Below are 17,670 nucleotides of genomic sequence, written 5' to 3'. Positions count from 1 at the left end.
CTGAGCTTCAGCTCCTAGAGGACAGCATATCAAAGATCAGAGAACATACACTAGAACTACCACAGCAATTCACAAATATTTGGGGAGATACTTTCAGGCTATGCAAAGATCCCATTTCCCCTAAAACTGCTACCCACTAATTCATCAGCAGATTTTGCCTGCAATAATGATCACTGTGGTATTCTTATGGTAATTTTATATTTCCGTCTTTTTTTCCACATTTATTAATTTAAATTTTCCTCTAAGATAAGAGTTGTACTTTCCCTCCATGTTTTGATTGACTTATTTATTTATATGATATATATGAACTCATGGGTCGCTGTTTTATTGTTGAGGTCATAAGCCAGTACTATTTATTTTGTTGCTAAAATTGTTCCAACTGTGGGCAATATGAGTTCTTTCAAGTTGGTTCCTACTTCTTTTTAACATGCCCCACCTATATTTTAGCACCTCCTTACTTTCTAGCACTATCAGATATTCCAGATTTACCTTATATTTTCCCTGCCCCAGCCCTAGAATGAGCCATCTTCTCAAGAATGCTGGTTCCTTTTATTGGAGCATGGTATCAGAAAACAAGGTCTGGGCACCAGATGTGCTAGGTGCTGCTGGGGTAATATTGTTTCTAGGTCCTCGTAGTGGATGAAGCTAGGAAATGTATATATGTATATAACCCATGTATGCATGCACAAACATCCATATTTATTTTTGTGTCTATCTGCATACATATTAAAATAAACATGAGTTCATACTGATATTCCTGCCTCCAAACCAGTATCACAGTATTCATTCTAGCATTGAAGAGACAAGTTTTTGTTGGTGTTTTTGTTTTTTTGTATTTTTTAAGATTTTATTTATTTTTAGAAAGAGGCAAGAGAGGGAGAGAAACATCAATGTGTGGTTGCCTCTGGCGTGCACCCAACTGGGAACCTGGCTCGCAACCGAGGCATGTGCCCTGACTGGGAATCAAACCAGCAATCCTTTGGTTCGCAGGCCAGCACTCAATCTACTGAGACATACCAGCCAGGTCTATGGTCACCACCTGTTTTTGTTTTTGTGTGTTTTTATAATGTAAAAGAGTGCTAGAAAAGAAGAAGAGTTATCTATAGTGTAACACAGATTAAGAGGAATCTTTGATCAATGGAAGGCAGATGAGAATTACGTTGACAAAGAATCCGTAACCTAAAATGAAAGCAGGAAAGGCCTACTACACAAAGGAGAGGTGGCCCCGGGGAAGATGGGAACAGAAGGGTACCTAGGACAACTGAAAGGGTATTTAGTTCAGGAAGCAAAGCAGGAGCTTTAAGGAGGGCTGGCTCTTCCCTTGCCTGCCTGGTTTGTGCCAACAGTGGGACACTTGGCAACCTGGGTCCAAGCAGAAGCAGCAAGAGTCTGTGCTGGGGGTTAAAAAAAGCAGAGCACTGCCTAGAGTGGCCATTAGAGGGACACAGAGCCACCAGATCCATATGACCAGTTACTGGCTTATACTTCTAGGCAACACATTCTGACTCTTGCCCCAATCGCAGAGGTAGCCTGCTATAAAGAAGGCAGCCTTCACAGATACATAGAGTAAAATGAAATCTAAAATACAACAATGCTTAACCTACCAAAAAATCACTGTTACCTAAAGGACAGCCACAACCATGAAAGAGCAGTGTAGATACTTGAGGATATAAACTTTCTGTTATTTTATACATATTTCCTCCCTTTTGGTTATCTCCCTTTTAAATTTATGCAAGGAAATTGTTATGGGTAAAATTGTGCTCCCTGCCCCTGGCAAAAAAAGGATGTGAAATCCTAACGTTGTACCTTGGTATGTGACTTTATTTGGCAACAGGGTTGTTGCAGATGTAATTAGTTAAGATAAGGTCATACTCAAAAGGATGGGCACCTAATCCAATATGACTGCTGTCTTTACCAAAAGGGGAAATTTGAAAGAGACAGGAAAGAGGCAGAAAACCAACTGAAGATAAAGATAGAGATAAGGGTGATGTGTCTCCAAGCTAAGAAGACCAAAGACAGCAAGAAAACTACTAAAAGCTAAGAGAGAGGCATGGAACATTTTCACTCCCAGCCTCAGAAGAAACCAACCCTGCTAACACCTTGAGCTCCAGAACTTTGAGATAATACATTTCTGTTGTTTAAGTCACTCAGTTTGTAGAACTTTGTAATAAGCAGACCTAGGAAACTAAAGCAAATTACTAGATGGCTTCCAGTTTAACTGAGACGAGGCCATCATCTTTCCTTTATGGATTTTGCATTTGTTCTACTACTTAAAAAGCATTTCTTGCCCTGGCTGGTGTGGCTCAGTGGGTTGAGCGCTGGTCTGCGAACCTAAGGGTCACTGGTTCAATTCCCAGTCAGGGCACATGCCTGGGTTGTGGGCCAGGTCTCTGGTTGTGGGCATGCAAGAGGCAACCATACACTGATGTTTCTCTCCCTCTCTTTCTCCTTTCCTTTTCCCTCTCTCTAAAAATAAATTAATAAAATCTTTAAAAAAAACACAAAGCATTTCTTAGCAGATTCTAAAAATACTGGTGTGCTTTTCTGGTGACATGCTTCACTTTAAATTATTCAGTCTGTAAAAATATACATCATGTATGACAAATTAAAGAAAAAAATTACTTCTAAAGAATGAGCCATTTCGAGGACTTCCGGCCAAGATGGAGGTGTAGACAGACACACTGCATCTTCCCCCACAACTAAGAAGGAATATAATTACCTCAAAACTAGAGACAACCAGAAGTTCCAGAAAATCAAGCTGCATGGAAGTCCAACAAAGAAATAAAGAAGAAATACTCATTCAGACAGGTAAGAAAGGATGCAGTGTGGTGGTGGCAGCAGTGGTGGGAGCGCAGGCCAGTAGAAAGCAGAGTTACAAATTTTAAAAAGTCAGGAGGGAAACCTGGGGAGCATTCCCAACTCCTCACCAGACTGCACAGCTCACAGTCCCAGCACCGGGGAAAATCAAGCCTCATTGCTTCTGACTATGCAAATCAGTGGGGGTTGGGGCAGAGGCAGAAACTGCCGGTCTCTAAGCAGAGTCCGCTTGTTTAAAGGGTCCCCACGATCCTAGAACATGTGCAGACCCATCCACTCTGGGAACGACAGCCAGGGCAACAGCTAGAGAGGCACCAGTCCCATATGGAAGTGGGAGAAGTGCCTGGAAAAGGGGCGAGTGCTGGGCAAGCGGCATTGTTCCCTCTCAGACCCCTCCCCCACATACAGCACCACAACGTGGTGACACAGGTCGCCCTGCACTGATGAATCCCTAAGGCTCCGCCCCTTACAACCTAACAGGAGCAACAGCTCTACCTAAGACACAGAGGCAAACAAACACAGGAGCCTGTCAAGATGAGATGACAGAGAACTATGGCCCAAAAGAGGGAATGGATCAAGGTTCCAGTGGGAGAACTAAGTGAGGAGGAGATAGCCAACCTAACAGATGCAGAATTCCAAACACTGGTGATAAAGACGATCACAGGCTTGACAGATATGCTTGAGTATGGCAAACACATAAGAGAAGGAGTGAAGGCTATGCTAAGTGAAACAAAGGAAAATCCACACAAAACCAATGGTGAAGGGAAGAAAACCGGGATTCAAATCAATGATTTGAAACATAAAGAAGAAAACAAAAGTCAACCAGTACAGAATGAAGGAAGAAGAATTGAAAGAAATGAGGAGAGGCTTGGGAACCTCTGGGACAACTTTAAACGTGCCAACATCCCAATCATAGGCATGCTAGAAGGAGAAGAGAAAGAGTAAGAAATCGAAACTTATGTGAAAAAATAATGGAGGAAAACTTCCCAAATTTAGAGAAGGAAATAGACATACAAGTCCAGGAAGTATAAAGAGTCCTGGGTGAGCTGGACCCAGAGGGGACCACACCAAGACATATCATGATTAAAATACCAAAAGTGAAAGATAAAGAGAGAATCCTAAAAGCAGCAAGAGAGAAGCAGAAAGTTGCCTACAAAGGGGTTCCTATAAGACTATCAGCTGATTTCTCAAAAGACACTTTGCAGGCAAGAAAGGACTGGCAAGAAGTATTCAATATGAAGAAAAGCATGGACCTATAACCAAGATTACTCTATCCAGAAAAGCTATCATTTAGAATGGAAGGGCAGATAAAGGGCTTCCCAGACAAGGCAAACTAAAAGAGTTCATCATTACCAAGCCATTATTATAAGAAATGTCAAAGGGACTTACTTAAGAAAAAGAAGATAAAAACTATGAACACTAAAATGACAACAAACTCACAACTATTAACAATTGAATCTAAAAAATAAAAACAAAATCCAACTAAGGAATCCAGAATAGGAACATAATCATAGGTATGGGGATCATTTGGAGGGTTATCAGCTGGGAGGAGGAAGAGAGAGTAATGGGGAAATGGTGCAGGGATTAAGAAGCATAATTGGTTGGTACAAAATAGACAGGGGGAAGTTAAGAATAATATAGGAAAGGGTGAAGCCAAAGAACTTATATGCATGACCCATGGACACGAACTAAGGGGGGTGGGATTACCGGAGGGAAGGCGGTATACTGGGCAGAGGGGAGCAAGGGCAAAAAAAAGGGAACTACTGTAACAACATAATCAATAAAATATACTTAAAAAAAAAAAAGAATGAGCCAGTTATCTCAGAACCACTTATTAATAACTCCGTTTTTTCCACTGGTTTAAAATGCGAATATTATCACATAACAGATTATATTGGTATATATCTGAGCTTATTTCTAGATGTTCTGTTTTGTTCTACGATAATATCAAGTGTGACTGGTTACAAAATATTTTAATTATTTACAGCTTTAAATTCAAATTTAAAATCTGGAAATCAAATTTCACCACTAGTATTCTTTTTATTCCTACCAATATTTTCTTCGCTATTCTCACTCATTCTTCCAGATAAACTTTCCTAAATCCATTTAGCATATTGACAGTAATTGTATAAATTTTAGAAACTAAAACAAGGAGAACTGATAAGTTTACAACATCAACTTTTTTTAAAGTATATTTTATTGATTATGTTGTTACAGTAGTTCATTTTTTTTCCTTTGTTCCCTTCTGCCCAGTACCCCACTTGCTGCTAGCAATCCCACCCCCCCTTAGTTCATGTCCATGGGTCGTGCATATAAGTTCTTTGGCTTCACCCTTTCCTATATTATTCTTAACTTCCCCTGTCTATTTTGTACCAACCAATTATGCTTCTTAATCCCTGCACCATTTCCCCATTTCTCCCCCTCCCCACTCACAGCTGATAACCCTCCAAATGATCCTCATACCTATGATTATGTTCCTATTCTGGATTCCTTAGTTAGATTTTGTTTTTATTTTTTAGATTCAATTGTTGATAGTTGTGAGTCTGTTGTTATTTTAGTGTTCATAGTTTTTATCTTCTTTTTCTTAAGTAAGTCCCTTTGACATGTCATGTAATAATGGCTTGGTGATGATGAACTCCTTTAGCTTTACCTTGTCTGGGAAGCACTTTATCAGCCCTTACATTCCAAATGATAGCCTTGCTGGACAAAGCAATCCTGGTTGCAGGTTGCCTTTCATCACATTGAATACTTCTTGCCAGTCCCTTCCTGCCTGCTAAGTGTCCTCTGAGAAATCAGCTGATAGTCCTATAAGCACCCCACTGCAGGCAACTCTCCTCCTCTCTCTTGCTGCCCCCAGGACTCTCTCGTTATCTTTCACCTGTGGCATCTCAATCATGATGCATCCTGGTGTGGTCCCCTCTGGGTCCAGCTCGCCCAGTACCCTCCGTACTTCCCAGACCTGTATGTCCATCTCCTTTGCAAAATTTGGGAAGTTTACCTCATTTTTTTCAATTCTGCTTCCTCATTCTGCACTGGGTGACTTTTTTTCTTCCTTATGTTCCAAATCATTGATTTGAATCCCGGTTTTCTTCCCTTCACCACTGGTTTTGTGTGAATTTTCCTTTGTTTCATTTAGCATAGCCTTCACTTCTTCTCTTATGCATTTGCCATACTCAAGGATAACTGTCAAGCCTGTGATCATCTTTATCACCAGTGTTTTGAAATCTGGGTCTCTTAGGTTGTCTATCTCTGCATCTGTGAGGTTGACTATCTCCTTGTCAGTTAGTTCTCCCACTGGAACCTTGATCCATTCCCTCTTTTGGGCCTTACTTCTCTTGTCTCCTCATACTGACATGCTTCTGTGTTTGTTTGCCTCCACGTCCCAGGTAGAGCTGTTGCTCCTGTTACTTTGTAAGGGGCAAAGCCTTAGGGATTCATCAGTGCAGGGCGACCTGTTTCACCACATTGTGGTGCTGTATGTTGGGGAGGGGTCTGAGAGGGAACAATGCTGCCTGCCCAGCACTCGCCCGCCCCTTTTCCAGGCACCTCTCCCACTTCAGCACAGGACTGGTGCCTCTCTAGCTGCTGCCCTGGCTGTCATTCCTAGAGTGGGTGAGTCTCCAGATTTTCTAGGACCGTGGGGGCCCTTTAAACAAGCGGACTCTGCTTAGAGACCAGCAGTTTCTGCCTCTGCCCCAACCCCCACTGGTCTGCACAGTCAGAAGCAATGAGGCTTGATTTTCCCTGGTGCTGGGATCGTGAGGTGCTACGGCCGGTGTAGAGCTGGGAACACTCCCCAGGTGTGCCTCCCGACTTTTTTAAATGTGTGACTGCACTTTCTGCTGGCCTGCCACTGCTGCCACCTCTGTCACCACCACACCGTGTGCCCTCCACTTCAGCTCTGCCCATCCCACCTGTCTGGACAAGTATTTCTTCTTTATATCTTTGTTTGCTGGACTTCCATGTAGTTTGATTTTCTGGAACTTCTGGTTATTTATAGTTTTGAGGTAGCTGTATTCCTTCTTAGTTGTGAACAACAACTTCTCCCTGTCAGAAACTTTATATTTGCATTTCCAAATTTGTATTTCCCTTTTTAGACTTTTGTTTTATTTCCACAGGTCCTGTACATTCTTTTTGAGACTTCATGTTAAAAATGGTTTAAAATCAGTTAATATTTTGATATAGTTCTTTTCCAATTGTATTTTGTAATTATTTTTAGTGGCTGTAAAAGTATATAGATACATGTTAATGTATATTTCAAATTTCATACAGATATTTTAAAACTGGGTTACTTTACTGAGCTTATTATCTTTAATATTTTCTAGTTAATTTACTTAGAATTTTCCAAGCAGACAAGCATATTAATAGCAAGTTTTTTCCCCACTTTCCAATATTTAAGGCTCTCACTTGTTTTCTGTGGCTTATTACCTTAATTAAAACATTCAGAACCATATAAATAAAATATTCTGTTTAAAGTTGCACTAAGAGTTTTTTTGTTGTTTTTTAATTTGAAGGAAATTGTAATCTACAGATATTAGAACTGAATCAGAGGCTGCCAGGATGAAGTGGTGGGAAAGACTACACTGACTGTAAGACAAAATGAGAAAACCTTTTAGGGAGAGGGGAATGTTTTATATCTCAATTGGGGTAGTAGTACATGGGTATTTATTTATTTATTTGTTGTCAAAAGTCACTGACCTGTACATGTAAAATTTGTGATTTTTGTCCTGGCCCAGTGGCTCAGTTGGTTGGAGCATTGTCCCATACACCAAAAGGTTGCAGGTTTGATTCCTAGTCAGAGCACATGCCTAGGTTGTGGGTTCTATTCCAGGTCGGGGAGCATACAAGAGGCAATGGATCAACGTTTCTCTCTCACATCAATGTTTCTCTCTCCCTCTGTAAAATCAATATCCTCAGGTGAGGATTACAAAAAATTTGAAAATCTCTGAGTTTTTATTGTATTAATTTATACCTTAATATGATTTAAAAAAGTAAGAATGGATGCTGAACGCCTTTAATATTCTACTGTGATGATAACAGGAATGTTCTTCTTGGATAGGCCATTGTAATGAATTATACTAAATTGTTCTATTTTCCTTCCACGTTTTACATATTTTAAACGAATTACAGCACTAAGATATAATCATTGCAGGGAAGTATTTAAAATGCATTTAAGCATTATGAAATAAAAACCTAACACCTGAAATACCAGCATGGCAGAGATAACAATCAACATTTTTTTCCCCTCCCAAACACTGAGCAATATAATCAGGCATGCCAGTGTATATGTACATACATGGGTGTGCATGTTTTTGTGTATAAATGTGTATTTGTGTGTGTCTGGTTCATGTTACTTGCTGCCTAAAACATTACAATGTCCTATAGGGCTCTATATGATCTGGTCCCCTGTGTTAGGTTCCCTGTTATTCCTATAACAAATTATTGCAAACTTAGTGTCCTAAAACAACAGAAATTTATTCTCTTACAGTTCCGGTGGTCAGGGGTCTGAAATGAGTTTTATGGGGCTAAAATGAAGGTGTCAGTAAAGCCTTGCTCCCTCCAGAAGCTCAAGAGCAGAATCTGTTCCTTTGCCTTTTCTGATAGGTAGAGCAATGTTTTTTGGCTGTGGGTCTCTCTCCATCTTCAAAGTGGCACAGGATCTTCTCTCTGGGACTCTGCTTCTCTCATAGTTCTTCTTCTCTTCTGTCTGAACCTTTCTGCCTCCCCTTTATGAGGACTCTTGTAATACAGGATGTTATCCCATGTCAAGGTCCTTAACTTAATCACATCTGTAAAAACCTTTTCCATATAAGGTAACATTCACAGATCCCAACGATTAGGACATGGACACTTCGGGGGGCTGCTATTCAGCCAACCATCCCTCACCTATGTCTCTGGCTTCCTGTTCCAGGCAGCCCCTCCCCTTACCCTTGGCACTCCAGCTAAGTCTGTTGCTCTTCTCTCAGTTTCTTGAACACATCACACTTCCTCTTGCCACAGGCCTTTTTCAAATACTGGATATCAAATGGGCATCAGAGAGAAAAAAATAATTTCAATTCTGGAAGAGTTGGGAGAGATAAGAAGAGGGACAAAGCTAGGAACCTTCTAGTTAGAGCCCACAGGAAAACACCTCTGGCTGTGGGGCATTCAAGGAGCTCTTCTGGAGAGCAAAATCCCTCACAGAGGTCATTAACAGCATTTAAGACTCTGTCTCCTCTGTGCAATCCTCCGTCAAGTCTGTATTGCTCATTATGGCTTCAGTGTGAATGTGTGGAGCTGGGCTCCGTGTCCCGGTGGCTGAGCAAGGGCAGCACATAGACTGGGCACAGGGACACAAAGCCCTGTCTGACATGGGGCTAAAGGATAAATTCAGGGTACACCTAGGCACAGCAGCTTAGCTATGGAAACACAGGATGACAGGCATTGTGACAGAACAAAATTCAACAACACTTGTCTTTTTGAGGAGTACAACCCACCACCTATAAGCTACTTCAGGGAGACCTGGTGATCCAAATATGTCCCTCCCCCAGGGGAAGCTGGCCCAGCTGTCCAGAGGTCCACTTACAGCTGTGGAGAGTCGTGATGCCAGTGTCATCTCCAGGTTGCCCTTCAGGCCCACTAAGGGTGGCACCAATGTCAACAGGTCTTTAACCTCCAAAAACACGGGCCAGTGCTGGTGGGGACAGAATAAGAAGCTCAATCCACACACATATATCGGCATATCTTGGACAATTGTTGAGAGAAGCTTTCCATAAGTTACTTCTCATTCCCAGTAAAATAAATGAATACAACTAAGTAGTTTCTTAAATGACTTTAAATTAAATACAAAATAATGATGAAGCTGTGAAATATTTTTAATACTATTCAGTGAACAGCTGTAGTGGCTTCAAAAGAGTCCCTTTCTCTGGCCCTCAGCACCTGGGAAAATTAGGGGCTAGGTTTGGTTTAGCTTGTGGATATGCTTTGTCAGGTGTGCCAATGTGTTTGTAGAAACAGGAAAGAGTCAGTAATTTCAAAGTTGGGAGGTTCACATGAATTGTGAGAGCTGGGGCTGAAGAGTGGCACTGCTTCATCAGAGACAGAGACACCAGGTGCCTCAGGCCTGCATGGCGGCTTCTAGGCACCAAGGTTGAGTGCATCTTATCCTGGGATATCATGTGGAGGACTGTGAATTTGTCAAAACAATGTGTCTCTACACAGGTCTCTATCAAACATAAAGAAATAAATAGTAAAAGTAAAAAAGAATGAAAGGGATGCAGGTTTCAAGAAAACTATAAGAGAAAAAAATTCTCTGTGAAGTAAAAACTATTCCAACCTGTTTAACATGCAACTAGATTATCCCCCAATCAATATGTAATGATCCTACTAGACTTATTGGAGTTCCCAGACCCCTACAGATATCTGACCACTATACTAGAAGTTCCTCCTGGTTTTGGAATGCTAGAGCTGAAAAAAACCAACTTTGTCCATAAGGAGACAGGAGGCCTCAGGTCCCCCATCCCTGGAGACAAGAGCTGTGTGAGGGTATGCGGATCCACTCACCCATCTCTGTAAAGCAGCGCCACAAGACATTTCATCAGGCCTGAAGGTGAAGGGATTGGGTCAGGCCCTTTTGAGACCCATTGTCCATGGTCTTCACTCCTTGGTACTCCCTTTACTTATCTACAAAGCTGTGAAATTCAAAATCCTTACATGCTCTTATGGATTTGAGTGCCCTCTCCGAAAAGTTCAAAAGAAAGCCATGTCACCAAGCAGAGGCGCACCATTATTACAGTCCCAGTCTTTGGGAGGCGCCTGGCCCCAATGCAGCTGGGCAGCTGCCACACTCCACTCAGTAGAACATGATCTCCCTTCAGTTCACAGGCACAGGCTCCTCCATTGCCGCCCTAAGCACCCTCCTACCACCTCTGCAAACAGACAGGCTGCTGGGTGCTCTTTCCCTCCCTATGTGCAAGACCACGTACCCACCAGTCCGAAAGTAAAAACAGACTCCTTCTCTCAGCCTCCCTGCCACAGAAGCCTTCCCCCTCTCTTCCTCAGCATCACTAAATTTTGGATATGTTCTTGTTGTCAGCTGTCACAATTAGATGCTGTGCAAGCCTCTGACTACCCTGCTATCCCACAGCAATGCTCCTCTCCGGAAAGGAAGCAGTGACCTCCAAACAGGGGACTCTAATGGGTCTTCTAACCTTCACTGTGCTGCTCCCTCTGTGTTAGTGTGTCTTCTACGCACCCTCCTCCCGCCACAAACATGTACTAGACTCGCACTATGCGACAGGTACACTTCTGAGATCTCCACACGCCCTGTCCTATGCTGGCCTCTGAAACCATTCCATCTTGGCCTCCACTGAAGGCTCCTCCTCCTCCTCCTGACCTTTTTATTTTTAATAATTTAATTCAAAGGATTTTATTTACTTTCCCCAAATAGGAAAACTATTAGGTTCGAAATTTCACCAAAGTCTAATAATCCTTGATTTTAAATGGGCACAGTCCTCAGGTTACATGATAGCCTTGTGGGACTGATTCAACCAGAACTAACATACTTCCTCAAGAAAACACAGGGTCAGCCTTACTCTAGATTCCAATTCCACAGCTGAGAAACCCTCTGAAAGGACAGATTGAATCAGGCCAAGGAGATCAGGCTGCCACCAAACCACTGACTGCCCTGTAGCAAACATGGCTCCTGCCAGTACTTTCCTGGCCCTGGATGCACCCCAGCCCATTCAAAGTGTGCTTTTTGCCAACAGTAAAACCCAGAGTCTGGGAGACCCAAGGCTGCAGACCTCCTGTCATAATCCTGACTTTCCTTCATGCTTCGTCTTCATTTCTCCTTTCTGTCCACATCCTCTCCTTTCTAAGGCTTGAGTTACCTTCCACAGCCATCCCACTCTCCATCAACAAGTGGCCTGGAAGAGATGAAGGCTGGAAGGTGAACCTTTCATGGGGGTCCCATCCTTCTTGCAAGTAGTTCCTTTGGTGTGGGCTGGGACACAGTCATAGCCAAGGAAATCTGAGAAATCATGTCTAGACAGATGAGGCATCCTACAACCATGAGCAAAAAAGTCAACAAACATGGAAGTGTAAAGCAGAAAAACAGTAGGACTCTATACCTAGTGATACTGTTAATCCAGTGAATTAACTAGTGCTGGAGCTGTCTGATCTACAGACTCCTTTACAGGGATCATAAATGTTTTCAGTGACCAGCTCAGATCTGCCTTTTGGGTGTTACACCTGCTGACCCAACTGCTGACTGAACCCTGATATCCCACAGGCCCCTCAAACTCAGGTTCTAATTCAACCTTCCTCACACAGTCGCCCTTGCCCTGCTCCACCCACCATAGTTCTAAGAATCTTTCTTGCTCTGCCACCCAGTACTTAATTAACCCTTTGTGTTCCCTGACATCCTGACATCCAAATTTTTATAACTGTCTTAAATTCTGCCACTACCTTCACCAGCAACACTTTAAAGACATCTATCCAAGGCATGAAAGCTCAGAATCCTGACCACAGCCTCCCAGCTTTGCCTTGTGGCCTGGAGCCACACCCTCCAGGTCATCTCTGACCCCGTGGCCAGGGTTGAGTTTTTTTGCACATATATGACCATATCACCCAGCCCTTTCTAACCTTTCATTGCCAATTCCACTCTTGGACATATACCCAATAGATATGAGTCCGTTTGCCCCCCCGCCCCCCCCCAAAACTGCATTAAGGTCCTTTAAGGTCGAACTCCAATTGTCCTGATAACTGTAGATTCTCTGATTTCTTTAGGAAGAATGGATTATTCCCTCTTCCTTCACAGGAAACTATCTTCTCACTGCCTCCACTCACTTACTCATTTGTGGGATGATCTAATGAGCATCTGCCTCACCCATTAGACTACAAATGCCAAGAAGGCTGGGGCTGGTCTCCTGCTCACTGCTGCACCCGCAGGGCCCAAGAGCAGCTAGGAGAGTTCAACAAAATGTGCTGAATGAATAAAAGAGGAACTAGATGAATGAGTGACTTCATCTATCCTACTCTGTGTTCTGTTCTCAGCTGCTCAAAAGCAGGGATCCGGTCTGATTTATCTCTGATTCAGTGAAGAGCAATCGCATACCCTCTAAAAACCACTCTTACTGTCTCCAGGTACACATGTTTATATGTAAACCCCCAAAAGGTCTGGAAGGACGTGCATGACCTCATAATAAAGGAATAAGCTGAGAATGAGGGCTGTGGTCAAAGATAGCTTAACCTCACCTCCAATACTTATTTTATAAAAAAGAGAAATATTTATACCTTCCTTGTACAATGGAAAAAAATTTTTTGGAAAAAGAAACAAAAAAAACAACAAAAACAAACTGATACTCTCGCTACTTACTGGGCCTTAATCTGTAGGCCCAACCATAGACTGAATACAGACCACAAAAAGAGAGAGACCTCTAGCCCCAAATTGAGAGGAGGTGAAGTCAGAACCCAACCAGTTCCCTCAGTCTCAGGATTGTACCAGGGACAGCCCACAAAGCATGCCTGCCAAGTCAGGAGGTCATCCTTGCTGTAAGCTCTTAAGCCTCATACCCCAGCATGCAGCCTCCTCCTGCTCTGGGCAGGCAATGATCTGGGTACCAGGACCCCATCTCCTGCTGCGTGTCTTCCCTCTGGAGTAGTGTTGCCAAGGGGGCTTTCTACACTGCTAAGCAGCGGTGAGCAGAGAAATGGTGGTGGAGACTCAGAAGCCAGGGAAACTCAAATGCCCTTGAACCTCACAGCTCATAGAACCATGTCTGCAAAGTATAGAGAAGGAATAGTCTGTGACCTCCAGAGCTATTTTCTCTTTTTCCCAGCTGCTTGACCTCCCAAAACTGAATGGCTCAAGGATTGAATTTGCAGACAGCCTTCCCCAAGAAACCCCTTTTTCTTCATGCCTCCCAGATGCTGCCTTAACACACAATCCAGAAAGGTGCTCTGCCCTCCAGCTAGACTTCCTCCTGGACTGGCCGACTGTGCCGCCTCTGCCAATTGTCAGGTATCATCCCATAGCCTCTCTCCCCCACATCCCACCACATTTCCCAGATTCTACCAACCTCTCTCAACTGACAAATACCCTTCCAGGCTGCAGCAACTGAGGGATATGCAATGGGGTAAAGGGACTCCAAGCCATGCTCCACCTGAGGCAGCTGTTGAGGTCAAAAAGAGGAGATTCAGGGCAGTCTCTCTCCCCAGTAGCTGCAGGAGGGTCTTAGGGCAGAGGTGACAGATTCTTGGAGCAGCTCCTGGAGTGAAGCTCAAAGGCAGGAGAGATGGGTATCTAGGTCACAAGCCCCGTTGAACACAAGTTTCTAATGGTGAGCTGGCCAGTATGTAATAGCTGCCCCAGTCCCAGGAGGAGTGAGTATCCCATCCACTGAAGTAACCAAGGAGAGGCAGCTTGGGAGGCATCATGAGCCTCATTCAGAGAGCAAGGGGCCAGGGTGGGTATTGATCACCCTTCTCCAACTCAGAGACAGGTGCACAGGGTCATGTTGGGTGACCGTTAATAAAGAGATACTGTGTGCACTGAGGAAGGAAGAATGCTATTTGGGATGTCCTAAGGGTTAGAAAATTAAATTGAATTTTACAGATTAAAAAGCACATTATGTACTATGATACCATATATTTATGTGCTTATATGTTCTTGACAGATACACAGCATAACACTGACATGTATTATAGCCACCTACCCTCCTTCATTTATGTATTTTTTAAGTTTTCTAAAATAACACACTAACTGTATAAGAAATATTTAAGTACACAGAGCAAAACCTCAGTGATTCAGTGTTATCTGAGCCAACATAAGAACATTAACAGATCAGGAGAAGTGAACATCAGTGTGTGATCACTCAAGGACCTCCCAACAAATGCCTCTACCCAATGGAGACCACCACAGCCCCTTACTGGCCTGGACTCCCAGCTCAGCCTCTGTCCCTTGTCCTTCTACAGAAGAACTCCATGAAGATTCTGGAGGTAGGAGGGAATAGTGCCCATCACCCTCAGGCCACAACACAAGGTGCACTCAGTCATTCATCCTCATAATCCTGCAAGGTGGGTGCATTTATGATTTCCCCCTGCAGATAGGGAAGCCGAGGCAGGGGACACTAATTAGTTCCCTCAGACATGAGCAAACAGCATAGCTGGGATTTGAACCCCGTAGGTCCTGCCTAGTGAGTCTGCATTCCCTGGAAGGAAAAATGTTTTGAGCTCTCGTGGCTAACATGGCTCATTCAGGCTGACGTTCAGAGAGGGTTATCAGAAGCTTCTGTAAATCTCAGACACTGAAGTCCCTAGAGGACTCATACTCTTGGACCAAAAGGCCTGGCTCAGCTCCACTCCTTGGAACCATGGTCCCCCAAACCTGGGCCCCACACTGCCCCTCAGATGCCCAGTACGCATGTGGATGGTGTTCATCCCCTGGCCAGCAGTCATCATGCCCAAGCTTGAGAGCAGAAGGAACACCATGATCTGGCATGTGATGGTGAAGGCGCTCTCAGGGAAGACCCCGTGGGGTGACCAGGTGAGCTCACAGCTGAAGCCTCGCAGCTTCTTGTCTTGAAAGCGAAACTCCAGATTCAGCTGGGTGACCACCATGGTCAAGCTATTCCAAGAGCAAGACGTCCAAGCCAAGGGAGCCCTCTGTCCACTGTCCTCCTCGCTCTCACCAAGATACATTTCCTAAGAAGTCCACACAGGTAGAGAGTAGCCAGGTGCCCTGTGCCTGTGGAGGATTCCCCAACTGCCTCCCAGCCGAGGGCCAGAGCAAATGAGTGAGGAAAAAAGACCAGGGTGACTCAGAGCCTCATTTGGACCCCAGCCAGTTCCTGCTGTCCATCTGCTCTCTGCAGATCAGGTTTTCTTCAGAGTGGCTGCTACATAAGCTGGGACCTCCCTCCGCTAGCCTGCCACAAGAAGGCTCACTGTCCCTCAGCACGACCTTGACAGCATCCAGCTCTCTGGCCCACGCTGGCTCAGGCTGGACCCAGAGATAGAGCCATGTGAGGTCTGGCCTTGGCAAGGGCCATGCGGAGGCCAGCCCATCTCTATAAGCATACCCTGGGCGGCCTCTGCTCTAGGAGGATAGGGCCTAGAGAAATCACAGCATGAATGACCTAATCCTCAGGCCAGGCCTGTAGCCCTCTGAGGGTCCACAGGTCCCCAAGAAAGAAGACACACCTGTAGTCACCTCGACTTTGATGTCCAGGGGGTCATGGTCACATGAGGTTGTGTTCAGAGGAATCACAGCCCTGTTCCCTCATGGGCCCAAGAGATTTGTAAACATACTTCCAAAGGGACCACGCTCTCATCTGCTTCAGAGTTAAGACCAACCTGGCCCAGAAGGGGTTGGGGTGCCACCTCTGACTTCCAGGAATTCTATTGTTGGGTGTATCCACTGTGCATTCCACAGGTACTGGGGACAGAATGTCTAATCTTGAGGGCAGGCTGGAACAGGGATCAAGGCCATAGCAAGCAGAAGCCCAAAGCTGAGGGAGGGATACACAGTCACTCATGGACCTGAGGACCTCACCTAGACTCTGGTCTAGACCTCAACTCTGCTCCTGCTCCTTAAACCACAGTACTCTTAAGCACTTAGTTGGTGCCCTGTCTATCCCATGCTCAAGTCTTATCCCCTTCACCTGACATTCACAGTTCCCACCAGTCTAGATCCTAGTGACCTCCCCACACCTATCCCCTCTCTCCTTGCCAGCTCTAGCCAAATGTCTCCAATAACCATTTCCCTCAAGCCCCAGATATTCCCCTCACTGCACTTTTCCTCACACCATTCATTTATTCACTCATTCAACAGATATTTCTAAGCCCCTCCCAGGAGCCAGATATAATGAACTCTAAATTTCTTTGGCATTCTTTCCATTGAGAGTTGTTAGAGTTCTGTCTCCCCCTCTTCAATCTGTGACTGCTGGACCAGTAGAACATAGTGGAAGAGACACTGTGCCAGTATGATTCTGGGCCCAGATCTTAAGAAACTGACAACTTCCACTTCCCATCTCTTGAGATGTTCATGTCTGAAACCCAGCCACAATGTTATACAGAAGCCCAAACAGGCACATGGAGAGGCCACACATAGGGGTTCCAGCCAAGAACCCCAGCTGAGGTTCCACCTGACAACCACATGCAACTGTCAAGTCATGTGAACAATCCTGGATTAGGTAGAGTGCCTAGCAAGCCACGCTTGCAGATGCCGCATTGAGCTAGCCTGAGACACTGACCCTTCCCACACAGCTGAAGAGGTCCTGATAAGCGATTGCTTTCTTCTGACTTCAGCAACTCCTGTGATTTTCTTATAGTTTTGAATGTGGTCAGACATCATAGTACAATATGTAATCATACACAATGGGATCCTGAACCATTCTCATTAGTACAGAAGGTATGAAAAAAGACAATCAGTTGCATAATTACATATAGAGTTCTAATAAGCAAGTTATAAATCATTACAAAAATGTCTCATTTTTGTTTTAAAAAATCAAGTGAGAAATTAAGATAAACACACACATATAGTCACACACACATATAAGTAGTAAAAAAGTTCAGCAGGATATATACCAAAATGTTCAAAGTGGTTATGTTTGAGTGGTAGAATTATAAGTGACCTTTATTTTATAATTTTCTGTATACAGTATTCTATTTTGATTATTTGCTTTTATAACCATAAAAATATAAACTGTCAACACAAATAAATTTATAAAGTCATTATGTGAGGAAAATTATTTTCCTGTGCAACTTGAGAACAAAACATGTCAACACAATTTATTGGGTCATAATCCAAAGAATCAAAAAAGTGATTTTTAAAATAGTTCAGTAGCACAGTAGAAAATCTCAAAGAGCTTA

At 43.8% G+C, this 17,670-nt stretch overlaps 1 protein-coding gene across 9 annotated transcripts in view; it reads right to left on the bottom strand.

The window, feature by feature from the left end:
- The window catches only part of SLC41A3 (solute carrier family 41 member 3), a 73,795-nt gene that overhangs the window by 30,921 nt on the left and 25,204 nt on the right, over nt 1–17,670 (bottom strand). For 7 of the 9 annotated variants that reach the window (XR_016512733.1, XM_090285871.1, XM_090285873.1 and 4 more), the window contains one exon: nt 9,383–9,490. The exons of the other annotated variants lie outside the window; for them this stretch is intronic. Coding sequence is in view for 6 of the 7 variants with exons in the window: in XM_090285871.1 (XP_090141997.1) it covers nt 9,383–9,490 (108 nt within the window). In the remaining variant the exon portion in view is untranslated. The remainder of the gene's footprint in view (nt 1–9,382; nt 9,491–17,670) is intronic. 9 annotated transcript variants of the gene reach the window in all.

This window comes from Furipterus horrens, unplaced genomic scaffold (assembly GCF_987537825.1).
Source record: "Furipterus horrens unplaced genomic scaffold, mFurHor1.1.pri manual_scaffold_8, whole genome shotgun sequence".
NCBI classification, from domain to species: Eukaryota; Metazoa; Chordata; class Mammalia; order Chiroptera; family Furipteridae; genus Furipterus; species Furipterus horrens.
Note: the sequence above shows the minus strand (reverse complement) of the source record. Positions and strands in the feature narration are given on the sequence as shown.